The sequence below is a fragment of the Tiliqua scincoides genome, chromosome 1 (genome assembly GCF_035046505.1).
Source record: "Tiliqua scincoides isolate rTilSci1 chromosome 1, rTilSci1.hap2, whole genome shotgun sequence".
Taxonomy (NCBI): domain Eukaryota; kingdom Metazoa; phylum Chordata; class Lepidosauria; order Squamata; family Scincidae; genus Tiliqua; species Tiliqua scincoides.
Window position 1 is genome coordinate 193,845,289 of NC_089821.1, and position 19,009 is coordinate 193,864,297.

Sequence of the window (19,009 nt, forward strand, 5' to 3'; positions counted from 1 at the left end):
ATGAAGGGGAGTGTGGACTTGCCAATGCAGACAAAACCACATTTTGCTAACACTCTTTGTTATATTCACTTTGTTATGCTGCTGTTGAACATAATGATGCAAGCAACTAAGCAATTGGACAAAATTATTGCCACTCATTTGCATATGAAATGCACACCTTTTACTGCTTCATGCTGGCATTGTTTAACTAGGTTATAAATAGTAGAGCTGAATGTGGGGAAAAAAGCCAGAAAATGGTCTCTGATGAGCAACACGCTAGGAATGAAGCACTATTCAGATAATGCTGAAGTTAAAGAGCTCTCACTGAAACTGAGCATGGGAGGGAATGGTTCATTTCCCAATCATGCAATCTGTGAAAAGGAAGCTGCACACAAAGTCTTGTACTTTTTGGCTTTCAACATAAAAATATCAGCCTGTTTCACAGAATCATAGGGCTAGAAAAGAAGTGGTTGTGTGTGTCATTAAATCTCATTTTTGCAGAGTATGCTCCTCTGTGCACTAACCAGGGATGGGAATGATTCAAGTTGCGAAAATGTGTATTTTGCTGACTTGTGAGGACGTGTGGAAGACTCGGAAAAACTCTTGAGTCAAGGGTCCCCTGACTCGGCACCCAATCCCATGCATGATGACTCAAGTCTGCCTGTGTCTGGGTGTGCTTGCTTACTGTTTTTGCAGTGTGGAAAACCTCAGGAAGCCATCATTCAGACTGGATGAGCAGCAGGGAGTTTCCAGCCATGAGGCACGGAAGGGTTAATGCATCTGAGCAGGAGGGGGGAGGCAGAAGAAAGCTCTTTTCCCCATCTCTAATAGGAAGAAAGGAACCAATGATCATTGGACAAAGGATGGGAGGATTTGGTGTTTTCTTTGGCTCAAGGAGGGCAGGGAGAAGCCCAAGGAGGTTCTTGCCTTACAATTGGCTGCAGAAGCCCAGGGAGGGGGTGGAGACAGGGAAAGGGGGGAGGCAGTTCATAGTGATCATGCTTTCCACTGCATGGCTGGTGGGGAGGAGGAAGCCCCATTTAATGACCAGCTCCAGTGGGACTACTTCTGCATAAGGTGAAAAATTTGCTGCCTGGTACAAAATTTATTTTTTAAAGATCTTATCTCCTAAACGGTACTGCATAAAACATTTTTCAAAGGCTAGAGTTCTCAGACTCTTAGAATGTATTAATTAGAATGTATTAACATGTAACAATTCTGATATTAAACCTATGCACATGATAAACATAAGCACATTTCTCAATGAATTTTAACGCTGTTGCATTTTAAAGAAAAAATTGGAAGTTATGACAGACTATTGCACTGATTTTCATTTATGGAATTCCATTCCATATACGTCCATGCATATTAAAAGCCATTGATACAATTCATTCTGAAAAAAATAATGCAAAGCCTCACTGAAGTGCAAGGATCTCTTACACATGGGGGAGCCAAAGTACTCTTCTGACTAAAACAGCAGGTAACAGTGATTTTAGACACAATTTAAACAACACTGTAGGATGAATTTAGAGAATGAGAAGGAAAAAAGAGAAGAGGATAAAGAGGATAAAGTTTGTTAATTATGAGCAAGGTGTTTGTTTTTTTTAAACTACTGAAGGGGGTAAAGGTGACTGCTTATTCTGTTTGATTAAAAAAAATTATTCAGGATACAAATGTCCTGTTGCACTGAAGGGAGTGAACAGGGATTGACCTAGTAGCAAAAACTACTGTATAACTACCTTTGTCATAACAATACCACACCTATGTTATTATTTCTACCACAGACGGGAATTTTGCACAGATAAGAAAACCAACACACAGAGTCCAAGGCACTTTCATTACCAAAAACGTTTGCAAATATTCTTTTGCACAGACACAGGACATGAATGTCCCTTCTTGACAGTTGTTGTCTTCCTTGAGTCTATTTTTGTTTATAAGTACACAAGGCAGGACCCTGTCTTCTTTTATAATGTTCCATGCATACTAATGGTACAATCACAACAATAATGGACAGAAACCAGCTCATACAGAAATCAAAGACCACAGTTGAAAACACAGGTGGTTGCAAAGTGGAAAATGGCTGCAGTTTGGAGGTTTGTGGCAATTATATATCATCCTCCCTCTCCCCCCCCCCCCACACAGAGGAGAATGCAGCCAAGAATGTAAGCTGCATTTATTAGCAGTAAATAACTCCACATTTTTGTTACAGCTGGAACTGACAATCTCAGAGCATGACACAATGAATCAGATTTCACAATCTCCCTACACGCCAATGAAAGTTAATCTCAATATTACAGATTGAAAAGCATAGGCCAGGAGATAGAGTGGTTTGTGTAAGTCACTCAGCAATCCTGTCAGAACTAACAGAACCACCTGATCATGTTTCCCAGAAAAGTTCAATATAGAGTACAGTTTGCAGAAAGAGGCTACAATGAGTTCAAGGAGTGAGCAGAGATTGTGATTCATCTGTAAAATTCCACTGCTTTCAGTGTAGAAGGATTTTTTAAAGTGCTCATAAAATAGTGACTACAACATTGGAAGGTCTCTCTTTCCCCAGTGCAAAGGGGGAATGTTTTCCCATTTTCAGTGGCATTTTGTATAGGAAAAGTTGCTAATGGATCAAGCCCTTTGCTTTTTACTATCTAAAAGAAGTTCTTTCAAGAATTTAGAGAACAAGCCTCAAGTTATAAAGGAGACAAAGTGAGATCGCTTCAGATTAAGAAATGCTCATATACTCCATATGCTCCATTGTCCAGGTGCAAATATATGCTCCTTTGTATATGCTCCACTGTCCCGGTGCAAACATAGTTTTCAGTTATTCAAAAATTACATATGGTTTGTCTTAGAGAACAAAGCTGTTGAAATCAAATTGAGTTACACAGATATCTATGTCTTTTTTTAAAAAAGTCTGATGGCATGAATTACTGAACTTTTAAAAAATTATCTGTCCAAAGCTTATAAACAAATTTGAGTATCTTTAGCCTTACCTAGCTTAAGTGGCAGAAGTCTATGCGGAAGACTCTTCAGTGAAACCCTGGTATTGCACACAGATATAAAATATTTGTGTTTAAAACACCAGGAACGTCTATTGCATCCCTACGCAGACAAAAACATACCACCTGCAAGGGCTTCTGATGATCATGCTTAATTTTAATACTAGTTTAGGAGAGTCGTTTCATGTTTGTTGGAAGATATTTAGATTTTTGTCATTTGGAGGTTACATCTGACTCTTTTGTTGCTGAGAAACTGCAGTTCTCTCTGTAGATAGGACATTTATTATTACTATCATAGAATGTAGTTGCATAAATGTTATGGGCAGCTATTAGGTACTGCCAGTGACATAACTAGTGGCAAACCACCACTCCACCATGAAGTTGGCAGGCTGTGGTGTTCATGTGCAAGTTCCAACTCAACTGAACATGCTTTGGTGTAGTTCTCTATGCCCAAATTCTTTCAGATTTCAGTACTGTATTAAACATTTGTATTGTTTGAAATGACTTAAAGTATTTTAAAAGTTGACACACAAGTTAAACATTATGATGTCAAAATCAGACACTGCAGAATTAGGAGGTGCTAGCTATAGCTTTTGTGCCCTTTGTTATCTGATTAAGCCTTCTTAATCTATAATTCTTTGAAAATCAGACTGCCATCTAGTTACTAAATAACTGATAACAATCCAGTAGTGATGGTTTTGTTAACAAATGCACAAATGCACTAAAATTTTAGTGCTATCTAAAAGGTATCAAAATGCATTAACATTCACATGAAATTTGAAAGCATAATTAATATAATGAGCAACATATGAGCGTTAACACGATGCCCCATTATATAGAAGGTTTGTGACACTTCGGTCTGGTGTGTGTGTAGAGAAGTTAACTGAAAAACTCCACTTAGTGTTTGAGAGAGCAATGTAATGAAATCTGTTTGCTGTGCTAGCTGTCTCCAGATTGGGCTGTAATTACACCACAGAAGGAAGAAAGGTAGCTGAGTCTCAATCTGGATCATTTATGTAAACTCAGCCTTCTTGTCAACGACGTTCTCAGATTGCAAGCATGCAAACCACAAAAATCATCTCCTATGAACAAAATAGAGACAGTGTCAGATTGCAGGTTTCTGATATACCTTGTATTCTCTCTGTAATTGGACTTTAACATTTGACACAGTAAGGTTAAAAACTTCTCATGTAATATACATCTATTCAGGGAATGAAATTCTGTACCAACAGAAAAAAAAGAAAGAACTATAACTTCACTCCTTTATGCCAGAGGACTGATGCAGTCTTATGAAGAAGCATTTATTTGGCTTGAATAGAAAAAATGTTCAAAAAGACAAAGAAAAATTCAGTGCACATTTTTGTTGGAAGAAATTGCATGATATAGAAAAGGCAAATATTTCACTGTCCCAAAAGTTTTAAACCCCAACATTTGAACCAAACCGAGGACTTCACAAGCAGTACATTCAACATTGTCCTGTTATAAAGAATCATATTAATACCATAAAACTCTTACCATCACTGGTGAGCCTCCTCAGCAACTTTTTCAAATACTCAGTACATTAGGCACAGAGTAATTTTATATTTAAATACATAAAAACACAGTGCGAGGAGACATGGATACATGCAGTCAGATAAAAAGATTCCCCTCCTTTCCCCCCTCCACTAATTCATCGAGTTGCCCTTCATGTTGATAAATTGGTACATTAATTCTGGATTTAAACAGCTCTCTCTGTGGCAGGTTTAGAAAGCATTCCTCCCGACACCTGCAGCTTCACGCCCCCCTCTGTCTTCTCTAGGGCAGGAAAACCACAGGCCACCACACTGGCGCCATCCCTGGCTATGTCCAATCAATAAGGACTTATTTCCTGTCCATTTGCTGAGGTCACAGAAGCAAGTCTCATTAATTATTTCTACCGGTGCAGCCTCAAGTGTGCTTCTGGCATGACAAGTGAAAACTGTTTGACCTTTTTTCCCTAATTTTGTTTGTAGCCGTTCCAAAGGATGTGTGTGCTCATTTGGGAATGTGGTGAGAGGAAGAGAAACACATTTTTTAAAGCCACTAACACGTTTAGATTCTTTGCAATAGCGGATTTCAGCTCTCCTCAATTTCTCTCCGTTCTTCTTATTCCTGCAAATGAACAAGTTTCTTTTTTCCAGTTGTATATCACGAAAATCTTGTCACGGCATAAACAATGTTTTCTAAAGCAGATCTGGCCTCAGAGGGAGGGAAGCACTCCAGAGCCTCCAGTGCTCTGTTTCCATGGAAACGACATAGGTCAATAGCTGAAGTCACACCTTTGCCAGCCTTGATTGCATCTTGCAACTGTGAGAAAACACATGCACAATATCATCGGTTTTGACAGAAATCTGTTTGCAAAAATACTAAGAAAACATTATGGATTCTGTATTTTCATTACCTGAGCTTCAAAGGACAGTTAAACTAAATGACTCATACAAAAACCTTCAAATCAATGAAACAACTCCAATCAAATCAAATTATTTTAAAACAGATTGATAATTCAAGGTATTAAGCTATTCAATGATGAATTAAGTGCAAAAAATGGCTTTCAAATACTCACACACGCTATGTTTTCCTAACATGAGTTTGCTCAACTTGCAACAAATTTATGAATACATATTTTGTATTGAATTCTATAACAATCACGCTGATACCATACACTATTTTTATGTTGTATATACTTTAATATATATAAATTATCTTTACACACTGCAAATTTAAATCTGGAGTACATTTCAAAATACATTTTTGAAATCTGCAAATCCGCAATCCCTTTATTCTGACGTACGATTTTGTCTGCTTGCAATAATTATCAGCAGGGTGAAAGAGGCTGTAGGTTTCAGCTCACAGGAACGACTGGAAGTGCTTAACTGTGCCTGACTTATACAGGGGGCTCCATATCTGCGGATCCTGCATCCGCAGATTCACTTATGTGCAGATGCAGGGACCCCTCACACTCTCAGGAGGTGAGGGAAGCTGTGCTCCCCTCGCTTCCAGAGACTCTTCTGAGTCCTGCGGAGGCAGCTCGAGTCCCCCTGCGGGGCTAAGAATGGTCATTTAAGGCTGAAAATTTTTTTTGTAAAACCAGAAGTGACATTCTTATGGTGGAATGAGGAGGGCCAGAGAAGCTCTTTCGCCTTTTATGGAAGCCCTAATGCCTTTTCAAGGCATTAAAACATCACTTCTGGTTTTACAAAAAACACCCTGGAAGTGACATTTTTTGGCCTACACTGTCATTCTGAGCCCCGCAGAGGCTGCAGGTGGACGTGCATGGCCTCTGCAGGGCTCACAAGAGCTTCTGGAGATGAGGGGAGTGCAATTGCCCTCACCTCCGGAGCGCTGGGGGGTGTTCCCCATATCCACAGATTCAGGTGTCCATTCCAGAACTCCCCACAGGTACAAGGGTACACCTGTACCTATATACAGGCACCTTCTACAATATGGAAGGGAAGCACTATCTTGAATGGATGCAATATGTCTCTCACGGCATAAGGGAGAGGAACACCTGAGCATCAATGGGTCCTGAAGCGTTCGGTAACATACCTTTATGTGTACAAAATCTTCAATGTACAGCACATATGCAAAAGGAGAATGCCTAACATATCTGCTATTCAGACAGTGTGGTTTCTCACTTTTTGAAGTCCTTGTGTAAATTTGTTTACACACCAATTACCCTGAAATGACAACTTGTACAGGACAGAAAGGAAAGATTCCTTAATTATTATTAGAGACTCCCCTCTTCACAACTCCCCTTAGACTTTAACTACCCCATGATGGAGTAACTAAAATTGAGAAGATTAATAAATGGGCTGTCATCCTGGCATATACAAGCTCTTATAAAGTTACACATACAAAGAAACCCACTGTGTGTATAAAATTAAAGGGCTGCAAAAGATTTTTTTCTTGTAGTACTTAAATTATATGCTTTACTACAAAGATGCTTTACTAGAAAATACTTTTAAATGATCTGAAAATAATTTGAAAACCAGAACACAGTTGTGAGAACCATCTATTTAATATAAGAAAGTTATTTTATGTATAATGAATGATTGTTCCCAGGGCTTTTGTTCTAATGGAACGCGGGGGGACGGCGTTCCGGCACCTTTTTGCAGGAGCCCCTCCCCTTCAGAGGCATTCCAGGAGGGGGGGAGCAAAATAATAATAATAATAATAATAATAATAATAATAATAATAATAATAATAGGTACTTATATACCGCCTTTCTTGGTCTTTATTCAAGACTTTATTCAAGGCAGTTTACATAGGCAGGCTTTATTAAATCCCTATTAAATAGGGATTTTTACAATTTCAAAGAAGGTTCTTTCTTTCAAGAACGACTACATTCAAGGTGTTTCATTCCGATCTGGCTTCACATTCTGGCCTCCATCCTCCCACGCTCAGAGCAGATGGAATTGCTCGGCTTCAACTTGTCAGCTGCTCCAAGGTCGCACGGTGCCGATGGCCTCGAACTGGCGACCTTGTGGATGTTATCTTCAGGCAGACGGAGGCTCTACCCTCTAGACCAGACCTCCTGCCCCCATCCCCAAACAGAGGGGAAAACAGAGGCATTTGCTGGGTGGGCGCCTGACCGCACAACGACCCCCTCCTGCCCCCATCCCCAAGCTCTCGCCTGAACCCAGCCCGCCTCCCCTCCCCCTGCGCTCTGCTTCCCCACGCAGCTTCAAAGCCGGTGGAGGACACGGGGGACACGTGCCGATGCCGAGGAGGAGGAGGACAGCCAGCCAGCCAGACGGGCTGCGGCACCCATGGAACGCCCAGATACTGGCTTGGCGGAGGAGGAGGGGAAGGAAACTGGCTGGTGCAGCCCCCGTGCCAATCTGCAGCACTAGCCTAGGCGTGTCTACTCAGAAGTAAGTCTCATTGTGCTCAATGGGGCTTGCTCCTGGGAAAGGGTGCATAGCCTTGCAGCCTGAAAGCCCAAGCCAATGCATGTCTCCTCAGAAGTAAGTTCCACTGTGTTCAATGGGGCTTACTCCCGGGAAAGTGTCATAGCCTTGCAGCCTGAGTAAACAGGCAGAGGAAGGGCTCTGAGGCTGCAGTCCTCTCCACACTTTCCTGGGAGGAAACCCCACTGCCTCTAATGGGACTGACTTCTGAGGAGACAGGCACAGGAGGGGCTCTGAGGCTGCAGTCCTCTCCACACCTTCCTGGGAGGAAGCCCCACTGTCTCTAGTGGGACTGACTTCTGAGTAAATAGGCAGAGGAGGGGCTCTGAGGCTGCAGTCCTCTCCACATTTTCCTGGGAGGAAGCCCCACTGCCTCTAATGGGACTGACTTCTGAGGAGACAGGCACAGGATTGGGCCCTGAGGCTTCCATCCTATCCACAGTAAGCCCCATTCACTAAAGTGGACTTTTGAGTAGACATGCATAGGATTGGGCTCTTAGGCTGCAATCCTAGGCACTTTCCTGGGAGTAAGCTCCATTGACTAGAACGAGACTTACTTCAGAGTAGACATACCTAGGATTGGGCTCTTAATCCTGGCAGAGATATATATCTGCACCCGTTTTCACATGCTAAGGGCAGGTGAAAAGGGATTCTACGTGTGTACAACATGCTGTCCAGCCTTGCCAGAGATCTTCCTCGTCCTTCCCCCACAAGCATGCCCTCCGCCAGCCAGCGTTTGCAGCTCCTCTCCAGCAATGCACAGCAACTGCTCAGGGCAGCAGAGAACATACAATTGCATGCCAAAGACACAGAGTATTCTGATACCTGAATTAAACCATATTTAATTGCTTGTTTGCAAATGTAGCTGTTTCTATGTGCACCTAAGGACCCTTCTCGTGTAAGAATTCCTTTTTTGTTCTTACTCCCACAGTTGCTTAGAGTAATTTTACTACATGGAACTCATGTAAGCCATTTTTCAGAATCCATTCACTGCTTCCTCTCCTCGAAGTAGTGCCATACTACATGCTACAAGTGCACCTGTACAGTATTTTTCCCCATGTGTAGAAAAAGTAGCTAGGGGGAAGGGGATGTGGAGATTGACAGCCCAATCCTATGCAAGTCTACTCAGAAGTAAGTTCATCTTTAGGGGGGAAGCACATAAAAAATATTTTATTTCTCCAATAAAAAATGGTTTAAAAATAAATAAATAAAAGATTAACAAGTTGTGAGTTCCTGCACCTTTTGTTTTTACAAAAAAAGCACTGATTGTTCCAATCTAAACATCTAATTTAAGTGACTTCATTATGTATAGTTGAGGATGAATTTTTTAGTATGGCACTGTACTTTAAGTGCTCAAGTCCCAATTCATAAAAATTTTATATCCCACATTACTTAGCAGTATACTTCTCAGAAAAAAATATGTTCGCATGCTATACTAGTGCATTGTATCATTAATTAAGCATTTCTTTCTAAGTACAGGAAGCCCATCACACCATCCACGCACCATTTCATGGCCACTGAAAATACTGCAAGTGTGTAACTTGTTGTGCATTTCTGCTATTAGCGTTTCAAACTTTGCAACAAGCTGCTTATGTTTTGCAGAATACAGGAAGACAGATATCAAACAGTGTTAAATAGAAGAGAGATAAGATATATTGCTTGCAAGGAGACGGTAGGCAGTTGTCATGAATGAAATTCCTAGAAATTATCATGTTGAAAGGTAGCCATTTAGTTATTTGATTTTTCTCTGTAAACCGCTTTGTGAACTTTTAGCTGAAAAGCGGTATATAAATACTGTTGTTAATAATAATAATAATAATAATAATAATAATAATAATAATGTTTAGGGTCACAGATCCTCATAAGAACATAAGAACAGCCCCACTGGATCAGGCCATAGGCCCATCTAGTCCAGCTTCCTGTATCTCACAGCGGCCCACCAAATGCCCCAGGGAGCACACCAGATAACAAGAGACCTCATCCTGGTGCCCTTCCTTGCATCTGGCATTCTGACATAACCCATTTCTAAAATCAGGAGGTTGCGCATACACATCATGGCTTGTATCCGTAATGGATTTTTCCGCCAGAAACTTGTCCAATCCCCTTTTAAAGGCGTCTAGGCTAGACGCCAGCACCACATCCTGTGGCAAGGAGTTCCACAGACCGACCACACGCTGAGTAAAGAAATATTTTCTTTTGTCTGTCCTAACCAGCCCAACACTCAATTTTAGTGGATGTCCCCTGGTTCTGGTGTTATGTGAGAGTGTAAAGAGCATCTCCCTATCTATCCACTCTGTCCATCCCCTGCATAATTTTGTATGTCTCAATCATGTCCCCCCTCAGGCTAAATCCTCCTAACTAAATGTTCCTGTGAAACTTGATATTCAGTCATTGCTCTTTCCAAATACTCCTGGACTAAGATATGTTGTACTTTTATCAATTTATGTATATTCTTCCTCATTTTAGGTTAAGATGGCTGACATAAGACCCGAGAATATACAGTAATAGAACACTTTTTAAAATCCAATAAAACTATAACATAAAAAAGTAGCAGCAATGACAGCTGTCCAACAGCCACAGGCTAATATCTCAGATCAACTCAAAATGAGTATGCCTAAAGAAGAACTACTGAATACTTTCTAAACCTCAGTAAAGATCAGCAAATGGTGAAATTTCCACAAAAATGTGGGATTATGGTTGCTTGTGATGGCTTGGTTTAGCCATCCCGACTAGTTCCATTTTTCCGCGGCCCCAATTCCCATTTTAAGTAGGCCTGACTGCTGTTTATGTTCAATTTACTTCCTGAACACCACAAGCAGCAAGGAATCTATCAAACCTTTCCCTCTTACCTGGTTTAATCAAGAGGTATTTAGCAATTCTTTTTGTCTGTGCTAAGCAAGTTTCCGCAAATTGTAGTGCAGGACATAATTCATGAGTTGTTTTTTTTCTGATTGTTTTTCAAGCCCTCTCATAGCATCTATTAAGACTTCTCAGCTATTCACTGGTTCATTTCCAAGGAGTACTGTAAGTGGACATCTTCCAAATGACCAATAGTAAGGGCCTCTTTTCTTAACCCATTTTTGCCCAGCCCACAGGTGTACCCATTTGGTCCCTGTTGCATATATACAACATTGGTTAGAAATGGCTTAAAGAAAAAGACCAGACAAATTCAAGAGGACCACTTATTTAACCCTTTAAGTTTACCCAAGTTTATCAGGTCAATTGGTCTTGCCAGCCATTGGGTAATTTCTCATTAGCTTTGGCTTCCTTGTTCTATGTGCTAGATCATAATAAAAGCTACTGATTGGCTTTCTTTGGCTTACATATTGCTTTGGAAAATTTCTAGAATCCTGCAATCACACAACTACAAATATACCTTGCATCTCCCACTTGTATTTATGTTTGCCTCTAATACTGTGCCAGGATTTAGCCCACTAGGAGCAGAGGAAAGCGCTGCACTGCCTGTATAGGGTACTAACGCTTCCCTCCCAGTTTGAAGCCTGCCAGGAGCGCCCCTGTACTGATGTAGCACCTCCGCACTCTTCTCTCCTCTAGCCTTGACCAATCCCAGGATGCCCAGGGCGAGGGGCACACTGGGAAATGTAGTCCTTGGGCAAGGTTGCACATGGAGAGAGCTCCATGATGAGATGCAGCACCTCTGCCTGCCCAGCCAGCCTTCTCTCCCACCAACCCCCACCATGTTTCACACTGCCCCACCCACCTCTTGTGAGCGCTGCCCCACCCACCTCGTTCTCAGCCTCGGAAAAGCAGCAAGTCAGGAGGCAGCCAGTGCAGCTGAGCTGAGCAGAGCTCAGCAGCAGAGCAGCTGCCGGCCACCTCTCTTCCCAAGATGCCTGGTGACGCCCCTGGAGGCTAGCCATGCCTCACTAGGGAGGTAGGACACTCAGATTGAATACCTTAGCCCTACACTAATCTTACAAAACAAGAAATTTGCCTCATCTGCTTCTCAGCTCTCCATACATAAAAATTGGCTGTCCTGCTCTTACAAGAGCATCCACAATATTTACCCTCATAACTTGCTTTAAAAAAAAAAAAAGCAAACTTACATTGATTTGTGGTCAAGGAACTAACTAATGCATTAAGTGTTTGCAATGTTATGTGCTTGCTTTTCTAAATTTCTTTTCTCTTGTGGGGATCCTTGTGCTCCACTAAGTGCTGATATTTAGACTACCAAAATGTTACCTTGACATGGGGCCAATACACTTCATAGCTAATAGATTTACTTTTCCCGTATTGCTGTTGGAATGTTTCGCCATTAGTTGTTATAGATTCGACCGGTGTTTGTAGCTGAACACGTTAACCTCTTCTTCCTTTTTAAATGGTAGCTGGACAACCGTTTATTTTAAGTGCTTTATTTTATACATCTTTAGGCTGCTAGAATGCAGCTCTTCCTGGCAAAGCACAGAACTGGAAAGATACTGTGCACTACTCAATATTTAGCCAATTTATAGTGTTATACAAAGATTATAATTTTGTTCACAAAATCTTCACTTGGGTTAGTGTATGTTAAAGCTTTGGAACGTAGCAAAAGAAAGAAGTTTAAATAAGACTAAAAATTTGTTAAAAGTTGATGCATTGGAAGGGTTTTAGTAACTTGTCCCTGCTGTGGTTTTTATCCCTGTCACAGTTCCTTCATTATGCCATTTTTAGGGGGTGGGGAGAAATGCCTTTTGGCTTTCAGTGGAAGATTTTTAACTGCTGAAAACAACATGGGGGAATGATTGGGATCAAAACCACAATAAAGTGGGGTAGGGTACCCACAATAAGTAGGGTAAAGTACCAAAGCTCCCTTACACTCTTCCAACTGAGATTTAGCACATTTCATGCACCCCCAGCATAGTTTATAAATAAAACCAAAACCCCATTGGGCCACATTACACATTTAACTTAATCTGTAGTTTGACCCCAAGATAATGTTCACTCAACTGTTTCTGTGACCAGCCTGTTGTAATCCCATTGCAAGTGTTCAATATATTATTCAGTATAATATATGCAAATAGTATTACATACAAGCTATGATAAGATACCTAAAACTGCGGGGGCAGACACTTAAAGTCATCAGGACTCCTTGCTGTATTGTTTGGATGACATGCTTTAATTTTGATCTCAGTGTGCAATTCTGGAACAAACTTTTCACATATTGACAAGACTAATTGCAACTGAGCATAACCAAATGTCTCTTGCACAAATGCTTTCTTGATTTGAATTCTACAAGGACCTCAGTTTTAGCTTTACAGCATCACAAAAGAGATTACCAGCATTAGCCCACCAGTTCTGGCAAAATAAAAATCAAACACACGAAAGTAGGATGCAGTGCCTCATCAAAACTAGTTAATAAGTGAAATTCACTGCAGTTGTAGTGCACAAACAATAAGAAAGCATTGCCAAGGAACTGAAGTAAAAAAGGAATTGAAGTACAACTGTTTACATTAGGACTGCAGGATTTGTTGTTTGAATTTGAATTCCAATTAAAATTTGTTGTTCAATTCTATTTGTGTTTTTACAGATAGCATTGTGATATAAGGAATGCCGCATTACATTTTGAACACGGGTATGGTAGATGCTACATCTGGTTAGTAAACTGTAGGCTGATATTTATGCAAACTCACAGCCTGAACAATTTGGACTATACTAGAAGTTAAGACTTGTAGCAAAATCTGCATGTTCAATACAATGACAATATTAGGGCACAATCCTAACCAGGTCTACTCAGAAGTAAGTCCTATTTTGTTCAGTGGGGCTTACTCTCAGGAAAGTGTGGTTAGGATTGCAGCCACACAGTGTCTCCAGTGGGGTAGTAGAACCTTTCCAATAGCAGATGGCTACAACACCTTTTTTTTTAAATATATCTGTGTTCACATGTGTGTGTGGGGGAAGGATAGTTTCTGACCCTGCTGTTCGTACATTCGTTGATTTGCCTGAAGAGGACCCCTGTGCATACAGCTAGAGCACTGTTTCTCAAACTGTGGGTTGCAATCCGTTTGGTGGGTTGTGACCTGATCTCTGCTGGGTCGCAAAAAGCTCTGAGGCACCATCTTTGTTGCTCTGAGGCAATAAGCCTGGTGGTGTCATCTTAGAATCTGGCAAATGCCCCGGAGGCCGCCATTTTGAAGCAAGCAGTTGCGAGTAGCCAGGGTATCTTCTGAGAGTGGAGGGATGGAAGAGAGAGTGTTTCACCCATTTCTGGAGGTAGGCCTATGAAGCAGGGTGCTCCCTGGGGGGTTCCTTTTATCTCTCTGTTCCTATGTCTCCCTTTTTATCAGGGTGCCAGGTGCCCCTGTGTGCCTCATTTCTCACTGCTGGTAAGAAGGGAGAAATGCGGGGGGTGCCCTGCAGCCACCGCTCTCAGCCCCGACAAAGAACCATGCTGCTGAGGCAGCATGATCCCTCCTTGCGGCTGAGAAGAGTGGTGAGAAGACTGCCTCCCTTCTTGCTGCTGGTAAAAAGGGAGGAATGCGGGGATGTCCTGCAGCCACTCCTCTCAGCCCTGATGAGGGATCAGGCTGCTGAAGTGACGCAATCTCTCCTTGGAACTGAGAGGAGTGGTGGGTGACCAGGCCCGTAGACAGGATTCTAGAGGTGGGGGTGGCGACTACTTTTTCAAGGGGGGTAATGATGTCAGGTATCTATACTGGTGGGCAAAATGAAAGGATAAGTATGGAGAAACATCAAATACCCATAACTCCCCCAAATTTCAGGAAGAGAAAATAATGTGGGTTTTTTTTAAATTCATTATCTGTAAAGCAACGTAATAATAATTTGCACAGAATAAATGCATCTCCGCATGCAATGTAAAATGTATTGCCTACACAGAAATAACATGCAACATATCCTTTCATTTACACACCAGTGCAATACACAGGCCTGCAACCCTGCAAACGTAAAACATATCGCTGTGATGCAGGTAGTATTTATTAGTATTGGAAGTGCCTATCTGTGGGTCCCGGACAGACTGTCATCCTCAAAAGTGGGCCCCTTGCTAAAAGGTTTGAGAACCACTGAGCTAGAATGTTCAATGAACATATGAAAAAGGGAGCAGATACTGTGGATGCTAACATTTGAAAAAGGCTAAGATTTTGTGGATCCAGTCCTATTCTTGTTTGCTATATTTGTTCTTATACCAGACACTTGCAAGAATTTTTTGCTGTTTCCTTATGTGTGACCCAATCCAGTTTTCTATTACATCTACACAAACGCATCTAGCACATTAACTTAAAATGACATACACTCTCCAAGGAACAATTCCTAGTACTGAATCTATTCCTTATGCATTAAACACAGGCCTTCTCTTCTGCTGCTTCTTCAGTCACTGAATACCAGAGTGGAGACATTTTCCTCTCTGGAACAGGCCATCAAACATCATCATGATGGATCAATAATTTGTCTGCATTTGGCAGCCACACTCTACAATATATTGCTGGTGCATTAACAGACAGATTAACTGCATGAAAGTGAATGGCTTCTAATAGAAGCATCTAAAGTGGGCTTTTTGAAATAATGAAGACTGACTATAGAAAAAGATAGAGCATGGAGGACCAACAGAAGTGTTAAGTGAACTTAACACCACTTATGCAACAAAGTGAAGCTGAATAACAGAACTGATATTACAGCCTTAATATTAACACGTAACTTTGGCTTTCCATTACATTGGAGCAACTCCAAAGGAACAGTTAAATATTTGCAATTACTGACAATAAACTACCATAAGTGACCTCCTGCCCAACTTTAAGATTGTATAAAAATTATACATACAAAAGTTCCCATGTTGATTTTTTCTAGACGCATTTGCATGGATTCTAAGGTTATAATACAGATTAAACCATTATATTGTTCTTCAAGTCTACAGGACCATTTCAATGTTTGAACAGACCAAAAGGTTAATGAGAATACTTGCTTTATAACAATTGTGAATTAAATCCACAATATCAGACTGTTTTTTGATACTAAAGTGTGTGACGGCACTCCAGCAGATCAATCAAAACAATCAAAGAGCCATGGCAAATACAAATTTGTTGTGCATTCTTCTAGAAGGTGACATGAGAACTGTGGAAGAAGCAGCATCACTAGGTTGGTGTAACCCACCTTAACTTCATTCATTCACTCATTCATTCCAATACAGGTAACCCAACAAATCAGCATGTTTACGCCTCCTCTAGAGTCGGCTGGGCCAGCACATGGACGCACACCAGCCCACAAAGGCTGAATTCTGCCTCTGCGCTGATTCAAGTATGGAACCTTGCAACAGCCGAGCTCAGCCGATGCAAGGCTCTGAGGTAGGTGGGGAGGAGGCGGGAGAGGGGAATTCTGGGGTGAAGGGAGGGCGGTCACGGGGGCAGGCAGGTGAGGAGCGGGAGGCAGACTGGGACCCGGCTCTTATGCCCGGATCCTAGCCCGTTCCCGAGCAGTGCAGAGCAACTTCAAGCTGCTCTGCTCTCCTCTGACTTATGCCACCTCTGGAGGTGGTGCAAGGTCCAAGGAGACCCGTTGGGGCTGCAGTGGCTTATCCAGGGGTAAGGGGAAGAGCTTCCCCTTGCCTCCTGCTGAACCACTTTGGAGCACTATCTTGTGCTGGATACAGTGCGGCCTCCTGGTCTGTCTGATCCAGTGCAAGATAGGATTGTGCTGCACGAGTATTAGCAATAAAACTATAGAAAGTTGTCAAATTACACTACAGCAATGTTGATGCCCCAATATTCTGCAAGTACACTGGAATACACATGGTTCTGGACCACAGCAATAGCTTTTGGTTTCATTCAAATATTTATTAGGCTGCTCAACTGCTATCTGGGGGGGGGGAAGAGGGTTAGGGAGAGTGGCCTTGTGATCACGTGGACTGGGTATCATGCCAAGGAAGTGAAGTGTGAGTAAGGTATCTTTAGGTATGAATATACATGCAATTGTCACAATTCCTGCAGTCCCTCCCCTTCCAAAAAAGAAGGTGGGTTAACTACATGTACATTTGTATATGTGCGAACTGACTCGTATGCATGGTGGCTGATGAATGCAATACTGAATTTCTGCTGAAAATTCTCTTCTTCACCAGCATTTTATGTTGCATTTCAATTACTGTGCACAACTTTGGGAGCCAATGGCTCGTTGAACAGTGGAAGAAGAATATGCGCAAACGCACTCCCACATCATACAGGCCCAATAAAATTTGTATATAACAGATTGCACTGATGAGAAGAACATTATGGAAATAGGACATACTATAAAAAACTTACTTACCATAGTATAGTCTATTAGGTTTCCTTTAATTTGTGCCTTAAAACAACATAAAAAGAAAAGTCATAATTGCTTCATTTGCTGGATAATACAGCACTGAAATCCTGCAGTTGCACAAGATTATAAAAACAGAGATTATGTATTTATATTTATGCATTAAAAACTAAATAACAGAAAACATACTATTTCTTGAATTAGCTTGAAGGCAACACGGGGCCTGTCATGTGTCTGGAAAAACCTCTTCTGTGGAGAGAGGGCAGTGAAAAAGAAAGGGGAAAACAAACACAGGCACACACATTCAAACCAGTGGTGATACTAGTGAAATTCCTTCCTATGTCTGTAAGAAGAGGGGGTTCTCTGTGATGAAGTCTTGCCACAAATTTAAATAGCGTGTTAGAAACCTGTTGTTCACCTCTATTCCACATATTGGTATACAGGCAAAGAGTGTTAATATACAACTGAATATTTGTAACAAACTAATATGACAGAGAGCTAGACCAGATTTCTAAATATTGTTTATATTTAGAAATGCTTCATACACTACAACAGTGATTTTCAACCCTTTTCATCTCACGGCACACTAACAAGGCACTAAAATGGTCACGGCACACCACCAGGTTTTTGACAATTGACAAGGCACACCATGCTGCCAGTGGGGGCTCACATCTCCCATCGGCCCTATTAATAAATGACCTTCCCCCAAATTCCTGTGGCACACCTGAGGACCACTTGCACCACACCAGTGTGCCACGGCACAGTGGTTGAAAATGGCCGCACTAGAATCTTGTTCAGACATTATAGAAATGTGTACCCAGTAAGCTGGACTGCCTTACAACAGAAATAGGAGTATGCCAGTAAGCCCCACATCAACATAGGGTGCAATCCTAACCCACTTTCTAGCACTGACATAAGGGCAATGCAGCTCCTAGGTAAGGAAACAAACATTCCCTTACCATGAGGAGGCCTCTGTGAGTGCCCCGCAACTGCAGGATGCAGCACACATCCCATTGGCACAGCTGTGTCAGTGCTGGAAAGTGGGTTAGGATTTGGGCCATATTCCCATAGCCCTACTTCTATACTCTTCTCTGGTATAGCATTAATCTGCAGAGGCAGATGCTGCAACTGGGAAGAGTTTCTCCCTGTGAGCTGGAATGCTGGGCACCCAGCATTCTAGCTCATGGCAAATAAACTTTCCCTGGGTATGATGGATACTGTATTTGCCTCTGCAGACAGTCCTGGGGAGAGTTATGGGGAGGGATAAAATGGCACTTGCACACAGGCTTACATTTCAGTTGCACCTGAGTAGAGCATGCTTTTATACCGCAGACGAATCTGCGCAGCCTCTGCTGGGCTTAGACGACCCTCCCTGAGGCAAAGGAACTCCCCTTGCCTCCAGAGGGGGCACTTGCAGGGAGCCCATGGACCCAATCCACAGATAAGTGAATCTGTGGATATGGGATCTGCTGATATGGCCTCCCTGTACTTTGAGAAGGGCTTGCAATCATAACATCAAAGCTAGTAGACCTAAAATTAGTCTAACCAGCTGTGTTTTGAGTTGTAATCATATATGCATGAGCAGTTCCTTCCCTTTGCCTTCTTTCTGATCTGTGCTTACAAGTAATTAGTTGCTGAAAAACTAAAATTGTTATTTTATTTGTTTTACTGGTAGAGAATGCTCACATATTTTAACCACAGTCTGCACTCACAAACTACTAAGCATAGCAAGACTGCTGGAACCAAATACTATGAATTTTGACAGTTTTACGGCACTTTAAAAATATAGAAGTTACCTATCGCAATTATCTCAATTTAAGCTAATATTTATCTCAATTTAAGCTAAAGTGTAAAAAAAACAGCAAAATG

At 41.7% G+C, this 19,009-nt stretch overlaps 1 protein-coding gene across 1 annotated transcript in view; it reads right to left on the reverse strand.

Annotated features, from left to right (window-relative positions):
* Positions 1 to 1,138: 1,138 nt before the first annotated feature.
* The window catches only part of PDSS2 (decaprenyl diphosphate synthase subunit 2), a 98,297-nt gene continuing 80,426 nt past the window's right edge, over positions 1,139 to 19,009 (reverse strand). The window contains exons 7-8 of the mRNA XM_066613139.1: positions 17,150 to 17,185; positions 1,139 to 5,297 (exon numbers count right to left, since the gene is read on the reverse strand). Coding sequence (XP_066469236.1) covers positions 5,139 to 5,297; positions 17,150 to 17,185 — 195 coding nt within the window. The 3' untranslated portion in view covers positions 1,139 to 5,138. The remainder of the gene's footprint in view (positions 5,298 to 17,149; positions 17,186 to 19,009) is intronic.